General features: G+C 31.2%; 1 protein-coding gene and 1 long non-coding RNA gene across 2 annotated transcripts; both read right to left on the reverse strand.

Moving 5' to 3' along the window:
* Positions 1 to 202: 202 nt before the first annotated feature.
* LOC127717873 (uncharacterized) lies at positions 203 to 2,724 on the reverse strand. Its single transcript, XM_052223730.1, has 2 exons — positions 2,493 to 2,724; positions 203 to 1,274 (listed from the first exon to the last, which is right to left on the reverse strand). Exons 1-2 carry the CDS (start codon positions 2,578 to 2,580, stop codon positions 364 to 366), a joined length of 999 nt encoding a protein of 332 aa, XP_052079690.1. The 5' UTR covers positions 2,581 to 2,724; the 3' UTR covers positions 203 to 363.
* Positions 2,725 to 9,697: 6,973 nt separating this feature from the next.
* LOC127719061 (uncharacterized) lies at positions 9,698 to 17,478 on the reverse strand. The gene is made up of 3 exons (XR_007990143.1): positions 17,173 to 17,478; positions 10,784 to 10,852; positions 9,698 to 9,864 (listed from the first exon to the last, which is right to left on the reverse strand). It is a non-coding gene; the product is annotated as an uncharacterized LOC127719061 (long non-coding RNA).
* Between the last annotated feature and the right edge of the window lie 1,630 nt (positions 17,479 to 19,108).

Here is a 19,108-nt window from a genome sequence, read left to right on the forward strand (position 1 = left end):
AAACAAATAGTGTAGGTAAGTCATAAAATGAGAAATATGTTGGAAATTGCAGTATTTGTCTTATAATGCATTCAAAAAACATAAGTTATAACGCTTAAGACAACATTTAAAGAAACCTTATTACAAAACGCAATGTAAACCATAGAAGAATGAAAATGTTGTCGCGGTGATGGTATCCCTTACCATAAACAGCTGACAACGATTAACTTTAGTCATAACTTTATTCTATTGTTTTAATGACAAGATTATGTTTCCTGCCTCATTCTGTGGTAGGTTAATATTTGACCGGTCAAAATCGTTATCTGCTTTGGTGAAATCGATCTCAACGTAGTTCAGTTGTACATTTTCCTCACTGTTATTTTCTTAACAATGAATATCTGTGTTATCCGGAGAAGTGAGTGTCACATTTTCTTCACAGACATTTTCATAAAATTGAATTTCTGTTGCATCCTTAAAATAATTAAGTTTCTCATTTTCATCAACGTCAATTTCATCAAAATGAGTTTCTGATTTATCTGTAGAAGAAGAATGGGGCACATTTTCCGCACGGACATTTTCATAAAATTGATTTTCTGCTTTATCTGTTGCAGAAGAAAGGAGCAAATTTTCCGCACGGTCATTCTCATAAATATTGGTTTCTACTTGATATGTAGTAGACGAAGAGAGCACGTTTTCCGCACTGTCATTTTCATAAAAATTAGTTTCTGGATTATCTAGTGCGTAATTCAATTCTATATTTTCATTACAGATATTTTCTGTATTATCCGGGAAAAAATTCAGTTTCACATTTTCTTGGCCGTCATTTTCATAGAAATGAGTTTCTCTTTTATCTGTATAAGACGTAAGTAGCACATTTTCAGCACTGTCATTTTCATAAAAATGAGTTTCTGCTGTATCAGGTGAAAATTTAAGTTTCACATTTTCTTGACCGTCATTTTCATAAGAATGAGCGTTTGTTGTATTATGTGAAAATTCATGTTTCACATTTTCTTGGCCGTCATTTTCATAAAAATGATTTTCTGCATAAGGCGGTGAGTATTTCAGTTTCATACTTTCTTCACAGAGATTTACATCAACATGTAATTTTGTTTTATTCGGTGAAGTATTCCTTTTCACATTTTTCTTACGGTCAATTTCATAAAAATTCGTTTCTGTTTTATCAAGTTGGGAATCTTGTTCTGAAAATTCAAAGGAAATTCCACAAGCACCATTCGCAGAGGGAGTTAAGTTCTCTGTTTTAGTAGATACGTAAACATGTTCGTCTTCGATATTTTCTGCAATTAGTAAAATCACTGCTTTTATCGTACTTGAATAATAACAATAAAAAAAGAATATGTTTATTATTTTGAAAATTAAGTAATTACATAATCCAAAGCAAACTTATAGGAATAAAGAGTACACCACCACGAATCAAGTACATTTTTCAAATATATTTTCATTCTCTCTTAAGTAAAGTTATTGATTTTTTATGAACTTTTGTTAACATTAAGAAGTCAATTATCTGTATCTGTATATTGTAAACATGTAATTACTTGGAATACAGATGCTTTGTGTTATTTTACTCTAAAACATCCGTTACATTTGACGTCAATTCACAGTAAATTGAGTATAGTTGACTTTAGTTCACCATGAGCAGGTAATGTCGAAGCACCTCTATGAAAATATGGAGATGTGGTATGATTGCCAATGAGGCAGTAATCCAAATAAGTTAAAATTCAGTTGAAATAAGCAATTATAGGCAACCGTAGGGCATTCAACAATCAGACACACCGTATAGTCGGATGTAAAAGGCCCCGACATGACAAATATCAAACAATAAAAAATGAAAAAAAACTACGGCCTAAATTATAACAACATAATTCACGAAAACCAAATATGACAGACATAAACCAATTACAATCACTGAACTACAGGCTCCTGACTTGGGTAAGGCACATACATAATTTGGCGGGGTTAAACATGTTTCTGATCGCTCATTCCCTCCCCTTAACAAGCTGGAAATGTTGCGTAACAGCAAAACAAATAACAAAATATAAAAATCAATTAAAATAGGCCAAACTCATCAGAACAATACAAAGAAAATCATCAAACAAAAACACAGACAGGACGCATGGTATATATCTATCCCTAATCCCTAGCACAAAAAAAAAACACAAAGTACGGATATCAGAGTACATGCAGTAACTGACAGTTAGTTCAAAGCCAATGACAACTAATAAAAACATCATGTATTCAAGACTAAAATATCAATCAGTACACATCCAACATCTAATTTGTACATTTCCGTTATTTTAGGGGTGAATGTATCTGAATCCTTAGTTTTCAATGTAACGTTGTGTGATTGTTGTTTTTCGTGTCTAGTTAAGTCATGGTGTTGCCTGTAATTTTGGACTTTTGTTGTTTTTCCCAAAATTCAAAGCTACCATTGCAATTCTTGCCTATATTGAAGAAACAATTAGCAGTATTCTTTTGGTCAATTTTTAATTTCGTACCTCGAATTACAGGTTGCATCTCAATTCTATCAGTTATTCCTACACAGTGAGCGTTATCAGTACCGGTCCTTGATGCCTTGATTTTCATTAAAGCTCGTATTCTAAAATTGAAATTAAATCTAGTTATAAGAACACATCGTCAATGTCAAAACAGTTGAACATTTGATATTAGTGTGTTTTTGTTTCACCGTATAGTCATTTCAGTTACTGTGGATTCATTATAATATATTCGTTAGATTTTGTGGGTACAAGAAAACACGAATTGAAATGTTCAACTCATTACAAACTTTCTATACGGTTTTATGTATACTTTGGCAAAACCACCAAATCAAAAAGCAACGAAAAAGCAAACATACCTTAATCCACGAAAAATGTGACCCACGACAATATTTAAACCCATAGTACTTACGTTCAAATGAATAAGGCTATCACACTACTTTTGAATAAGTGAAACTTTAAAACACAAAAAATCTAAATGGTGTTCATACATCGCGACATCTGGCTAGTTCATATGTCTCAAATACTTGCATGTGCCAAATGTACCCGTTTCATTACATAATGGTTTTTTTTTTTAAATCATGTAATAACACCAAGGCAACTTCAACTAATAGATAGTTTTGTTTGTTTGAAGCTATTGTCGCAAATATTTATGTTTTTTGTTTTCTAAACTTTATCTTATTAATCGTACCTAAATGAATATATTCCGGAAATATACAAAGGTAGAGCTCAAATCATATTTGTACAAAATTAAAAAAAACGGTGGAGGGGGTATTAATTTTCTACGGCATACAATATATCAACGATAATCAAAATAAAAAATAAAAAAATGCGAACACTAGCTGATAATTTTATTCATGCAAAAAAAACATTCTTGCTTGAAAATTCTGCTTTCTGCTATCCTTTTCAAACTTGAAAGTATTTTATTATAAAACAATAAATGTTAAAGTGCCAGTTTTCATTCTCAATAAATAACACTAAAATTGGAGAGTTGCATGTACAGTTTAGATGGGGTCAGCAATATTGATATATATAGATGTCGGTTCGTGTATTAGTAAATGTATATGGGGGTGCATGTGTGTATATGTATTTGTATGTGTTTTGTTTACATTGTATGAATACAAGTTTATGTGTTGGTAAATATTCTGTGTTGTTTTTTTATTGTTGTTGTTTCTTTTTCGTTACTTTCTTTTTTCTTCAATTTTCCTTTTTATTATTAATATTAATTCATCTTCTTTTGTCTGTCTTCTACTTTATACAAACGATACACAAATTTAAAATTTAAAACGTGCAAATTGAAGTACAAAAAATTGGAGATTCATAGAACCTTTTTGATATATTTTTATTTCTACTTTATCACAAAATTACTTGCTCATTCTATTTATAGTAAGGTGCTTTCGACAAAAATTCCTTGGGTGTTGGGGGTAACCTTAAGTAAAAAATTGATACATTGTGAAACAACTTTTACATATAGATGGACATGTGTATGTTTTGTTTATGCTGCTTTGATATATTGTGCTTGTAGATATTTATATTATTTATGCTACTCTTGTTTAACCACTTTATTATATTATGTCGACTATAACTATTGGTAGTGTAAACTGCAGGTTTTATCTGAAACAGTTAAAAGAATTGATATATTTACAAAATATAAGGACTTATATGATATAACTATATTAGTAGGCACCCATAGCACATCTGAAAAAGAAAAACAATGGCTTCATGAATGAGGATATGTGGGAAAATTTAGTTCTTATTCTAGTAAAAGTAGATGGGGAGCTATTTTTTTTAAGAATACTTTCGAATTCAAGATCCATGAGGAAATTATAGACCTGTTGGGTAATTTTATTATACTAGATATCACCATTCAGGACTACCGTATAACTTTGGCAGCTATATGTGGACCGAATAATGATGAACCAGTCTTTTTTGAGAACAGAAAACACAAAATATCCCACTGTTGCAATTCGTCAATTGTAGTGGTGGGAGATTTGAATGTTGTTCAAGATTATGACATGGACACATTACATTATAGAAGTGAAAATAACCCCCAGTCAAAAGCCAAGATTCATAAGGTAATGCATGAACTAGATTTATTGGATATATGGCGCCAACAGCACCCTTTTGATACGAGGTACTCATGGCGGGGTCCAAATCACAAACAAAGTCGTTTGGACTACTTCATGATTACCTCTGATATAGAAGCATTTGTAATTTCATCAGATATAGGGATTAGTTATAGATCGGATCATTCTCCTGTATTGATTAATTTAAGATTTTCGAGCCAGATAAGAGGGAAGGGTACATGGAAATTTAATAACAGTCTTTTGAGGGAAACTGAATTTATTGAGAAAGTAAACGGGGACATCAAAACTGTCATTGAAGAATATGAGTCTGATCCATCTATGGATATTGATACAGAGGATATAAAGAGTTTAATATAAGCTATCAGCTTTAATGGGATATGATCAAGATGAAAGTCCGTGGATCTGCATTCTCATTTTTGTCATTTCAGAAAAAGGAAGGAAATAAAAAAGAAAAAGAATTACTATATAAGACATCATTATTAGATAAAAAAAACCTTTGGAGAATAACTTGCCATCAGTATACCAAGAAAGGGAAGAGATGGAACTAGAATTAAAAATATTGAGGGGAAAAATGTCACAGGGATAACAACAAGAGCTTAGGCAAGATTGCAAGTAGAGGGGGAAAAGGGAAGTAACTATTTTTGTAATTTGGAAAAAAAACATTACACAGAAAAAATTATTCCCAAACTTATTTTGGTGGACGAGACTGAGATAACAGATCCCAGTATTATAAGAAATGAACAAAAACAGTTTTATAAAAAAATTATATACTAGTTCTAATCCATTGTTTCTTGAAACTCACAGGTACACATTTCTGCAACATGATAATCCTTTTATTACAAAACCTAATGAGGAAGAGGTGGGTTCCTGTGAGGGACCTTTAACAATGCAGGAATGTTTGTCTTCTCTTAAACATATGAAGAATTCAAAATCACCTGGTATAGATGGATTCACTGTTGAATTTTACAATTTTTTTTGGAATGATATTAAGATACCACTGGTAAGATGTTTAAATGAGGCTTTAGAATATGGAAAGTTTTCTATCACTCAAAGACAGGAACTCATTACTTGTATACCAAAGGAGGGTAAATCCAAAATTTATCTGAAGAACTGGCGGCCAATCACACTGTTATGTGTAGACTATAAGATATCTACAGCAAGTCTAGCAAATAGTATAAAAAAAGGTGCTGGTAAATATAATAAGCCAAACACAAAAAGGTTTTCTTAAAGGTAGGTATATAGGCGAATGTACTAAATTTATTTATGATCTGATTGAAAAGATGGAGGAAGATGACATTCCTGGACTTTTACTTTTTAGTTGATTTTGAAAAAGCCTTCGACACGGTCGAATGGTCTTTTATATTAGAGGCTTTACAGTTTTATGGCTTTGACCATACATTTATAAGTTGGATTAAAGCATGCTACTGTAATGCTTCTAGTGCCGTGTTAAATAACGGATATATTTCAGAATTTTTTTCTTTGAAAAGGGGAGTTTGTCAAGGGGATCCTCTGACTTCTTGTCTATTTATTTTAGTTCTTGAATTACTCAGTGCAGCTATTAAAAATGACCCTGATGTTGCTGGTGTAACAATTAATGACTCTGAGTTTTTGTTTAGTCAATATGCTGACGATTCCTCCCTAGTCCTGGATGGTGACCAGAAGTCCCTAAAACAATGTTTACATTTGTTTGATTAATTTTTAGAATGTGCTGGACTTAGGTGTAATGTTGACAAAACTGAAGCCATATGGATTGGGTCAAAAAAGGGTAGTATGGAAAAACTTTTGCCAGACAAAAATCTTGTTTAGAACCTTTCTGGGAGGTTCAAACTATTGGGTATATGGTTTGAGCTTGCTAACGTGGATAAGACTCTATGTAATTTTACAGCCAAGATAAACAGTATGTTGGTTCAAGTTCTGACTGTCCTTCTCAACCCCCAGAAGGGTATCTGAAGGAGATACAGAATATATTTTTCAATTTTTTATGGAAAGGGAAACCAGATAAAGTGAAGAGAACAGTGGTAATGTCCAAACACTGTGATGGCGGTCTTAAGATGCCTAATATTTATTATTTTTTCTTTAGTGTAAAAATGTCTTGGCTGTATAAATTACTAGACCCACAAAATTACTCCCCTTGGAAAGTTTTGCTGCTTAGTTATATACATAAATTTGGGGGTGACAAAATTTTACACTTAAGTCAAGATGGATTGCTTTATTTAGCAAGAAAAGTCAATCCCTTTTGGCATGACATTCTGGTAAATTTTTCCAAGTTGCAAAATAAGTATAAAGTTGAAAACAATACTGATATTCTGGCCCAGTCCATATGGCTGAACCCAAACATTAAAATAGGTGGCAAGATGATTTTGAAGTTTAAATATATTGAAAATTGTGTATTCTTTATTATTTTTTCTTTAGTGTAAAAATGTCTTGATGTAATATGTAAGATGATAATACATTATTCTCATATGGCGAATTTTAAAAAAAAGTATAATATCAATACTAATTTTGTAGAATTTTATGGTATTATAAGTGCAATTCCAAATAGATGGAAAAGTATGTTAGAAGGAAGCTCTAAATTGGATAATATTGAAAATGAATTGGTAGATAAAATTAAAAAGGAACCAAAATCTTGTAAATTTTTCAATAAATTATTTTTGGAGGATAATAAAGTGTTAACATTATCTTTCCGTAATAAATGGGAAATAGATTTAAATATGCAGATTGAAGATTGGAATACTATTTACTCCATGCCTTTTATTACAACCAGAAATTCGTTTTTACAAAATTTTCAGTTTAAGATTGTTCATAGGATTTTACCATGTAATTCATTTTTATTGAAATGTAAATTAAAAGAAACTGAACTGTGTACATTTTGTTCAGAAATCAGAGAAAATATTTTTCACATTTTTTGGGAATGTAATGTTACACAAAATTTCTGGCTATCCATTATAGATTGGATTAGAAATTATGACCATTTTCTAGCCTTTCAGCGCAAAAGAAGTCATTTTAGGTGTGTCTGAGGATTTTGTCAACAGTAAAACCGTTAATAATATTTTGTTGGTATTTAAATACTATATATACAAATGTAGATATAAGAACATATTCCCCACAAAATATGGTGGAGTAGAATATTTAAAATATTGGATTAATATAGAAAAATACTCTGTATGTTTCTTAACCCCTGCACAAAAAATAAAAATGGATCAGAAGTGGCAATTGTTAGAAGCAGCATTTAATTAACAAAATCAATTGTACTATTTATATTTTATTATACCATTATGATTTGATAGAACTTACAAGTTTTACTTATATTTTTTTTTAATTTGTGTCTAATACTGTAAAATGTAATTTCACATGTTTCATCTTGAAAAATACAAAAATTACAAAAAAAATTTGTTCATGAATTTAAGTATTTCCATATGATCTTTAAAAGGAAGAATGAATATATATAAAAAAAAAAAGAGAAAAAACAAAACTCATAAGTCGAATAGAAACTGGCATCTTCATAGAAGAAAAAACATGAAAAAGTACGAAAAAAAACAATCATATCAACGTACCTTGAAAATAAATACTGAGCGACAAAGAGTGGAAGACAATTAATATGGCACAAAATTAATCTCATGTAAAGTCAGGCAAAGTGTTTACAATCGAAATTTTATAAATTCATACTGCTCATATACATGTATTATATGTTCATTCCCATGAGGATTTAACCGTGTTAAACTCTCGTTAATAGTTGAATCTCTAAATAGGCCAAGATATGATCAAACAACTTATACATTTATATGTAATGATTGTATTCAAAATGTGAATTAATTGATAGTTGAAAAATTGATTTCAAAACGTTCGGAGGAAAAAAAATCTCCTTGTATATACAGGACAATCATATTTGGAAGTGTCAGGATGTCAGTAGTTTTAACATCTTTTGAGTATATGTTTTAGGAATGTTTAATTCAAGATAACTGACACGATTTGATAAAAACTCAGAAAAGCTAGTAAATTTATATTGTAACTGAAGCAGTGTCTTTAGGATTATTCAATATCTAGCGTACCTCTTGTTGAAGCTTCTCTTAATATATCCTGTAAAATAAAAGAAACAAAAAAGAGTTAATCCAAACGAAAATAACCTTGCCATATGTTACTGTGTATGAACAACGTACGCCAGGAACTTTGTCAGATATTAACTCTTTATATCTATATATAATCTATTGAAAGTGTTAACAGATATAATATCCATTACAGTAAACTAATTCAAGATACCAGGCAATTAATTTGATACACCATAAGAACTTTCCCTCTACATTAAACTCATCAGTGGCGCTCGATGCAACACAGTTAAAGGGCTAAATAAAAAAACCAAATTGAAGAGCATTAACACCGAGAAAAAGAAATAGATACGGCTAGGGTAATTTATGTTCGCGTTGGAATAACTTAATGGAAACCGATTTGTTTTACAGGGAAGCTGTCTGATTAGTGTTTACCAAAACGTCTGTTCATTTGGAATAGGTAAAGCGTACCATTTTCAGAGCACCTCACTTAGTCCCGGTGTGTATGTTCGGTTCGTATTGCTTTATTTTTATATGTTCGTGCAATGTTTTTGTTTTTTTTTTGTTGTCGTTTGGTCATTTCCTATGGCTATTAGCCTATGGTCTTCTTTGATTATGTTGGACTTATATTGATATTGTCACTTGTTGCGATGTACCTTTCTCCTTACATAACACAAAACAGAGGTGTAGTAGTTAAAGTACAAGAAATTGAAGACTACAAACGTTAAAATTATAAACAGGGATGCAACATGACAATATGTGTACACACTATACAAATAAATTGAAACAAGAATTGACTCACCAGATCGAATATGAGCGCATAAAAACAAATGACACGTTTCTAAAACACTTATTGCTTATTCAATTATAATCGGTGTAACTGAAGACTACAAACGTTAAAATTATAAACAGGGATGTAACATGACAATATGTGTACACACTATACAAATAAATTGAAACAAGAATTGACTCACCAGATCGAATATGAGCGCATAAAAACAAATGACACGTTTCTAAAACATTTATTGCTTATTTAATTATAATCGGTGTAACTGAGAGCTTAGTAAAGCCAAATTTCAACAGATTGATAGACCAATGGTTGTTTGAAATGTTTTTATTCCCTACAATACAAACAGTACTTACGTACATATATTGCCATTCCAGCTACTAGGAACACAATGGTTATCAGCAATGAGGTGATAGTCGAACATTCACAAATGGTCTCTTGTGATGAAGTATAACTGGCTGAAATGACTTTTTGTTCTTTTATTTAAGTTAACATGAATTAATTAAACTTAATATATATACCAGAATTAAAATGTTGTACGCTGATCGCGCGTTTCGTCTACAAAAGTCTCGCCAGTGACAATAGAATCAAAAAGATTAAATTGCCAATTAACGGACGAATTTGAAGAGCAGTGAGGAACCAAAATTTCAAAAGGTTTTATAAAATACAACTCATGTCATCTTTTTCCTTTGCATTTCTAAAAACTCCCAATTTAAAAAAAAATATTTAATAAATAATTATGACTAATTATCAAACAACATGATAACCCTTTCACTTCAACGAGTGAACATGTGACACTAGTGAAGCTAGCTGGTTTCATGTATATGTATATATACTATTGTCTGTATTTATATGAATTTCAGAATGCCCAATTTGTATTTTTGATATCAGGTGGTTTCGTGCATGTTAAAAATACTAGATTTTTGTTATTTTCAAATTTTGACTGAATAAATAATGTACATCCATAAAACAAAATGTTATATATAGCTAATACAAATTGAAAATATACACAAATATGTAATGCATGTGTGAAACCACTACAAAACAACAACACAAATCAAATGTTTGTCTAACACGCGGTCGTCTACATTAAACAAGTGTATCTACCCAATGTAAACCTCTAAAGCGTCCATTCTGTAGAAAAGATCACAATGGAATTACCGTTTAATTACACTTTACGGGATTACTATCGAACGACAAATATTTAAAAAAAAACAGTGCTGCTGAATAAAATAGTATTGGAATGATTTTTGTTCAAACATATGATAATGATGAAATTGTATTGAATGATTAAAATTTTGGTTTAGCTGCTTCCTCATATATTTCAGCTATTAGATATGTTGTTGTCAGTCCTATCTAATGACATTCAATACTTACCAGACTCTATGAGATGTAAAATATGACAGAATGATATACACGTTAGACAATAATTCTTCATCTTTATTACTGAAAAGAAATTTGAAAAATGATATTTACTTTGATTGAAGCGGTTTCCAATATAAACATAATTTCTCAATTATTAAAGCATTGATCATGATATAGGTTTTTTTACACTTTTAGACTTTAATCGTCAAAGAAACGTCTTGAAATAATTGTTTAAATTGATATGGTGTATTTGATTCGTCCTTGGATGGGCCAGCAAGTTTTAGAATGCTTCAGACGCATTAAGCATATAAAGTGTTATTTACATATTTATAGCACAAGTTCGTTCCCGCTACTGGTGGATATTCATTAAATCAGTATTAACGACAGAATTTATGAAATGCCTTTCTGAAATTAACTGTTTATAAATTTATGAATTATTTAGAAACTTAGGTCCAAACTCTCTCAAGCATGTTGACTTAGGTAGTATGTATAGTTCTTTTTTTTGTAATATAGCTCAGCACTGGTTTTATACTTATAGATCGTCAACTCCAAAATATTTGGCTTAGAGTGTTCCTGGTGAAGATAAATCCAGAAAACGACTTCCAGCACATCCAATCAATAATTGTTATCTTTTATACTTTAACACAATAACACTAAAAAGTCATAAAAAGCAACATTTTTTTTCCATATTTTTTATATAACTAAAAGTTAAATGTAAATGTTAATCCAGACTAGCAGGCCGGGATGCGGTTCGATAAAATTGCTCCCCTTGTTTATTTCGCTCTCCTGTCAAATCATGTAATTTCGCTACCTTCAATGGTAAACGCGACAACGATGGATGTCGTCAGGACAGGTACGATTAAAGGAATCAGTTAGGAATTAGACGATCCCCATTGGTATAGGTGAGTTGTTTAATAGTTGTTGCTTTAGGATAAATGCATGTTTTAGATTAATTCATAATCAGGAATAGCTGGAAGGGAAAGAAACGTGTTGCTACGAGAACCCGGAAACAGATGGTAGAAAATTTTTAAAAAATCTAGAGACAATCGTTCTGAGTGTGCCACCTACACATTCAAACATGTACACAACCACAGTATCCCCTATCTATCTAATGTGTTTTCATAATTATGTGATATAGGGCAAAAAAAGGTAGCAGTTTTTTGTGTCTTGTTGTTAAGCATTTCCAGGGGAGATAATGTTACTTTTTACGGTTTGTTACACTGTAACATTATATAATACACACTCATAAAGTTGCTAGAAAGCGCCTCTCACACACAATTAACTCAATTTCAATTATTCTATTTACCGGGTTATTGTAGTCCTATAATATAAGACTTCGGAGGTTCATGTCATTTACATTCAACGTTTTTTATCGGATTTTTTTTTACTATCAATGTTGAACCGTTCAACATTGATAGTAAAAAAATCCGATAAAAACGTTGAATGTACTAGTAAATGAAATGAACCTCAGAGGTCTTATATTATAGGACTATATATAAGACTTCGGAGGTTCATATCATTTACATTCAACGTTTTTTGTCGGATTTTTTTTACTTTCAATGTTGCACGGTTGATAGTAAAAAAAAAACCGATAAAAACGTTGAATGTAAATGATATGAACCTCCGAATTCTTATATTATAAGACTACTGGTTATTGGTTCTTTATCCTAACTAAATGTTTTTGTGGTGTATATTACAAAAAAGGGGGAGGGGGTGCTTTAAAAACACCGAAATACCTTAACAATCCTACAATACCTGTTTACAGAATAAGAGAGATATTTCGTATTCTAAACCTAATTTTTCTCACATATTTGTTAGATATGTTGAAAATATAGCCAAATGTTAAATACGTATATCCATCCCCTCTTTTTCAATTCATTAGTTAAACAGACAGCTCTAAAGAATAGGCAATAACCGAACATTGATAATTTAGCTAACAATGAATTCTGTACATTTTTTCAACAAGTAAAGACCAATGGAAACATTTGATATGATTTGAAAACATGGTCAATTAAGTAGGATCTTGTGGTTTCGTAGACATTAATGATAATTCAACATTTTCTTTTTATATTTTTCTTTATTTCATATACTAGTATATATCATAACATGTATATATTGTGTGGTGCATCTGATGTATAAATCCAGTGGCAGATCCGGGGAAGAGTCCTGTGTTCAGATCCGTTTGTATGGGGAGCATGTGGTTGGAACCCCCGTTTTAATTGCTTGTTTGATTTTTTTTTTTTTTTTTTGCAGTGTCGAAAAGGATGATAGACAGTAGTTTTATCCAGAAGTTATGGAGATTGTTCACGAATAGATTCCTTAACATCACAGTGTATAAGAGAGTAATGAGCCTCGTCTAGTGCAAGCAACTGACATGCCCTACCGGTTACGCTGACAGAAAAGCCCCCACTTTGAAAGCACGTTTAAATGTTGTATGGAAGTTCTGCTATACATCTGACAGTCAGATGTCTTGGAATTATTCTGAAGTACATATGCCGACCAAAGGCATGGAACAGAGGGGAGAGGTTTTAAAGTGATGGTAATCTGAGATTCCAATTTGAACTATAGAAAGCAATATATACAGATATGTAGGAGAAATAATCTATATGAATAAAATTGTCCCACAATAGGAACTGTCTCCTTTTTTTCCATACAGAATTTGTCAAATTTATCCATAACAGAAGGGATGTTAATGTATCCTTCATATATTTGTTATACTGATGGTAATTCAGATGCACAGTTGTTTTTCTTCTGCTTCATATATTTATTAACACAAGCTATATTTTTTGTGATATAATTGCTGAGATGATAAAGCAGTGCCATTGCTTTCCCCTCTCTCTTTGTTCAAAGAACTTGATCATCTGAACTCTTTTTTTTTAGATTGGAGTTCTGTTCAAGAACAGTTAAAAGAACATATGCTTAATATTCGTTATCTTTTTAAGACCATCATCATGATCAAAATAAATTTTAAATGAAACAGGCTGTACATTCTATAAAATATGCCAGTCAATCGGAAATGTTAACACACAAAAAAGGTCCTAAGTATATTCATTTTTAAACTTACAAAATATGTCGAAGGTTTAAGCATCCCCAACAATTACCATGTGACTTGAATTTTTGATTTGTCAATATCAAGCAAATTGTCGATATTTTCCAAAACATGATAAAAGTCCGTTTTTATTATTAACAACAAAGGACTAACTCTTGTATAAAACTGTAACAGATTATCAAAGACTGTCTACAAGTACAATTTTAATCCAAGCCGCTGTTTTTTTAAGCACCGTGTTAGCGACGGCTTGGTTGATTGTAAGTGTTGGGTGCAGAGACTGAAATATTTTTCTTTAAATAATCAGACTTGAGACAATAACATGGAGGTAAGTATGTGTCAGGACAACGTTTTCAAGGTTGGTTTGAACAGTGCGAAGGTCGTCTTGGAATGTAGAAAAAAGATAATGAAAGTTTTTGTGCTGGTTATTTACATAAGGGAACGACCATTTAACTTCAAAAGGTGAAAAAGGGGGAGGGGTAAGATTTATTCCAAAACAAATATCGTCTGATCCCCAATTCGATGGAAAAAATATTGTTGTCAGGCAAAATTTATAACCCAAAAATGTAATGAATTCTGATTTCCCCATACCTTATAGTGTTAAATTTTGAAAAAAATGATTTGATTGATGGAAGCGAAAAAAAAATGTTTGAGCTCAGACAAGAAAACCATACCCCCCCCCCCCCCTTTGAAGTTAAATGGTTGCTTCCTTGTTGAGGGATTGTTTCCTGGCTTGCTTTTATAGAGTATTGTTGCATGTTTCACAGATGTTGTTTTCTTTTGATAATTAAAGATATTCTTCCTCTTGATTGCAAGCAAATAATTAGTATAACGTCAAAGTCGGGAATTTGAAGAAGATCGCGTTGGCGGGCGATTTTCTCAGACCAATGTGGCATACTACATGTTATTGACAAGAAATGCATCGTGTCCCGCGATCGTTTATAACGCGATTCGCAAAGAAAACATTTGGTGGGATTAGTTGGCGACTCAATAATATGTTCCTCCATAACTTCCAAAAACTTTGACATATAAAGTATTTCAAGATTATGTTGTCCGATGTTTACACATTACTGATGGATGTCTGGTTTTTTTTGTCTCTTGCATGGTGGTTTTCCTGAAATCATTTCGCCATTTTTATATTGCATACATTGCAGATACAATCATCCGACCGTATGTTAAACATACTGTTAGACCAAATTGAAGATAATCTGAGGGTTTGCATGAGTTATGGTAACACTGCCAATAATTGGATGACTAACATTTCACGCACAGTAGGCATTTGTGTTTAGATTTGAAGTTCACCATACTTTGGGTTAATAAGTAAAAGATTTTTGTTGAATACTTCATGAAACACAAATGCAATTTCAAGACTTATTTTTTAAATTATCCTTAAAATAATCTTTTCAAAAACAATACTAATAATGGGGCACTAGTAGCGACATTGTTAGCTCTAAATAAAGTTTGAACAAGAATGAAAACACGCTAGAGTAATATATACGTATGTGTAGTACATGAAATATGAAGACACACGTGTTCTACTAGTAGTTGTAATAGTGAGCATGTATGATGAGAAAAACTGAAACTATATCGAGCCACCGTATAAGGTAAAAACTAATATTAGTGAGTCCTTATGCAAAGAACTTTAATATTCTTGAATCTGTTTCTGAGTTGTGAAGAACTAACATACAAATAACAGTAGGACAGTTATTTAAGTAAAGTACTATAATACAATCGAGTCCTTATGCGAAGAACTATAATAAAATTTAGTTTAATGTAAAACAGTTAACTAAGACAAAATCTCGTATGCACGACTCTTAATGTCTAACAAATTTTCGACTGTGGGTAAACTATTAAGAAAAGAAAAAAAATTAAATAATATTAAATCAAATCTTATGAATAACATTAGCGATCAAAGAAAAAAATATCACATTATGTCGACGGACAATTGTAAGTTGCTATAAGATCGAATAAAAATGTATCGAAAATATAACACAAAAGAAATCGATGAAACAACTGCAATCCCAATTTAAGATGCAAACACATCAAAAGAAAAAAAATCACACCATGTCGGCGGGCAACTGTCGACTTTTAAAACGTTGTACGATCGAAACATATGACAAAAAAAAATCCAACTGCAATCAACAAATAAGACGCAAAGAGTCACAAGATATAACAAGATAACGCCATTAGCGACTTGTCAATACTGTATGATCGAACACAAACATAGCCAAAACATGACACCAAAGAAATAAGACGCAAACTAAATTACAAGATCAATATAAGATGTATAAAAATAATTCCGAAAGTACAATTGTTTAACACAAACAAGAGGAATACAACGATATAAATCTATGCTACCCCAAAAACTTAACTTGACAATGGTCAACCAATCCGGGTTACCGCATAACTAAGGTGTAACAAAATGTGTAACAAAACTTTTTAAATAATACAGAAATTATGACTGTCGGAGTAATTGTTATTGTTTAAGAAAAAAGAACATATCAAACATGCAAATATTATTTTTAAATAATAGTTTTATCACTAAAACGTCATGTGATGTTACATATATAGGACGGGGTGTGTTCGATGCGTTAATCAATGAGAAAACCCCGCCATATAACACCCAACTTTGAAATTGCGTACAAATGTCAAATTTAGGTGTGCCACTTTGGGAATGGTCTTAACCGATTGATAATTCATTTCTCAATATTCGTAATTTTTCCCAGATTTTGTCTATGTCGGGCAAAAAAAAGTAGCAGTTTATAAGGCGACCCCCTAATTGACGTAAAAACTTGACTTATGGTCGTTTTAAAAACGATTGTTTGCAAGTTGCATTGTTAACAGTTGTACAATATGAAAATTTATTAACGTGAATGCAAATATTCATAATGTTTCTACGGAAAGTAACTTTTGTGTCATCTTGACAACCGTACACAAGGTTTATTTCACTTTTCTACCTTCTAAACACAAGAGTTCGAATTCTTTTGTTCTATTTAAACCGCATACCGGACTGCTAGCTCTTTGTAGATGCAAGCAGTAATTCTTTTGAAAGTTATCAAACGACTTGATGCACCATATTCTATAAAATAATTAAATTAATTTTCAAAACATTTTAAATTGAACATGGCCAAGGAAGCTTCGTTAGTAAACACATGTCGTGAACACTTGAACAAATACCATTAAAAACAAAAAATACAAGGCTTAAACTCAGTCTACCTATTTTTTTACTTTAACTTTATAGGGATGGAATCAAAATGACTTGATATTCCACATTTAAAAGAAATCTGACTTGAATTTATCACAAAAGTAAGTTTTCTACTTCAATTGTTTAAAGTTGCACATAACATTAACTTACCAGATATTACTAAGCCTGCACAAAATATGCCAATTACTTCCTTTTGTTGATGCAAATGCCAGTTCAATCGATACACCAGTTATAAAAAAAAATAATGATAAAATTTCCTGTTTGAAGGAAATGAATTTTCAAATGTAAAGTTGACCTTTTTTTAATTTAACACTGTTCTGTATTGCATCGAATTTCGAAATTAAATTGTAAGTTGAATGGGGGTATCTAAAATCTTTCATTTTGATATGTCGTTTTAAATAAGACTTGTCAATGTTACATCTGTCTACGAATTTATAAGGAAAAATATGACGTACTAAAAATGATAAATAAAAAAAAGATAAAAAAATTGAAAAAAATTATTGGCATATTCATAAACGACTACAACAACAGAATATCGGTCAAGGATAGATTGAGACTAAATTAAGAATAAATCAATAGTAATTAAAATAAAAAATGTATTAGCAAAAAAACCGAACTCCAAGATGGAAAAAACTTGAATGGAGATAATAGGTTAATGTGACAATTATTAGTATCTAGCAGCCAAGATAATATTTCATTGGCATTCTAAACGTTTTACAATGTACAGTTGATGTTTTATCTTTCATTCATCCCACAATAGGCATATCATTTTGATTTTCAAATAAAAAGATATAAGAAGATGTGGTTTGAGTGCCAATGAGACAACTCTCCATCCAAGTAAAAATATATAAAAGTAAACCATTATAGGTCACAGTACGGTCTTCAACACGGAGCCTTGGCTCACACCGAACAGTAAGCTATAAAGGGCCCAAATGGTTCTACCTTATGTCGATGAAGGTACATTTGCACATTTGCATGAAATAGTCGTTTTGTATTTTCATGTTCTTCAATATGTGAATATCGTGCATTTGTACCAGGTGGGGCCACCATCACAACGATGATCTCGTTGACACAGTCCCCCACAGACAAAAGTATTACCTTCCCTTTTACACCGATCATATGCCATTTTTCAGAAAATAACGATTGTCTTAAATACCATATCTTAAAGGATGGAAGATCAGTCACGTCTAATCTTTATGGAATTTACCTATGCTAACAAAATTTCCAAATGTCGATTGCACAAAAGCAGTACTTTTCCCTAATAAATGTAAGAAATTTAAATGGTGTATAATTCCGTTTTAGGTATTCAGTATTTAAAGATGTATGATTCGTCTCGTTTATTTCTACGTGTTGATTTACTTTCAAGGGATAATAACTGCGTTGTAAAAATCGAACCATGTCTAAGCCAATGACAGATGTATTCCTATTGCGGTTTAATCTAGTTGTGTTAAATATGAATAAAATTTGTAATGGTTTAATGTTGTATTTAAAGTTTGTTGTCATTATTATAATGGAAAAAGACTAAAAAATGTTCATTATTTTCCCATTCACTTCGTTGAATTTTCAATAAGGGTTTATCAATGTCCATTGTATTGAAAAATGTTACTTAGCCAATAGTTAAACTTATACACATATCGATAAAACATTATCCACTTATATTTATAATTTAAAAAAACAATGCCTCATTATATAAGCAAATAAGAATCCTGAGTTCACCTCGCCATTTTGTTATTTTCAAAATTTTAGTAGAAATGACGCGTTTTCGGAGATATATTAAAGTAAGCAATGTTACGTATTTCCGAATCCCATTATCTATAACGTATTTTCTTACATAGCATGATTTTATTTATTGAATACAATATTGTTTAAACCAAATGACGCGTTCAAACTTGTCAAGGAAATAGACGTTAAAGGTTAAGGTTGAATTGATTGTGTAGTATAAGTGTAAGTGGTTTTTCCGCTATAGACCTAACCTCTTGAACCTTCTTATAAAGTCATTCAAGATTCATAAGTATGTTGATCTTTATTGGTATACATTAAAAAAAAATAAAAACAAACCTCGAAATTTTCTTCCAGACGAAAAAGA

Source organism: Mytilus californianus, unplaced genomic scaffold (genome assembly GCF_021869535.1).
Source record: "Mytilus californianus isolate M0D057914Y unplaced genomic scaffold, xbMytCali1.0.p SCAF_10, whole genome shotgun sequence".
Lineage (NCBI taxonomy): Eukaryota > Metazoa > Mollusca > Bivalvia > Mytilida > Mytilidae > Mytilus > Mytilus californianus.

Coding starts and splice junctions, on each gene's coding strand:
- LOC127717873 (XM_052223730.1), bottom strand. CDS start 2,580: ATGAAAATCAAGGCATCAAGGACCGGTACTGATAACGCTCACTGTGTA. Junction 1,275..2,492: donor GATGCAACCTGTAATTCGAG/GTACGAAATTAA, acceptor TACTAATTGCAG/AAAATATCGAAGACGAACAT.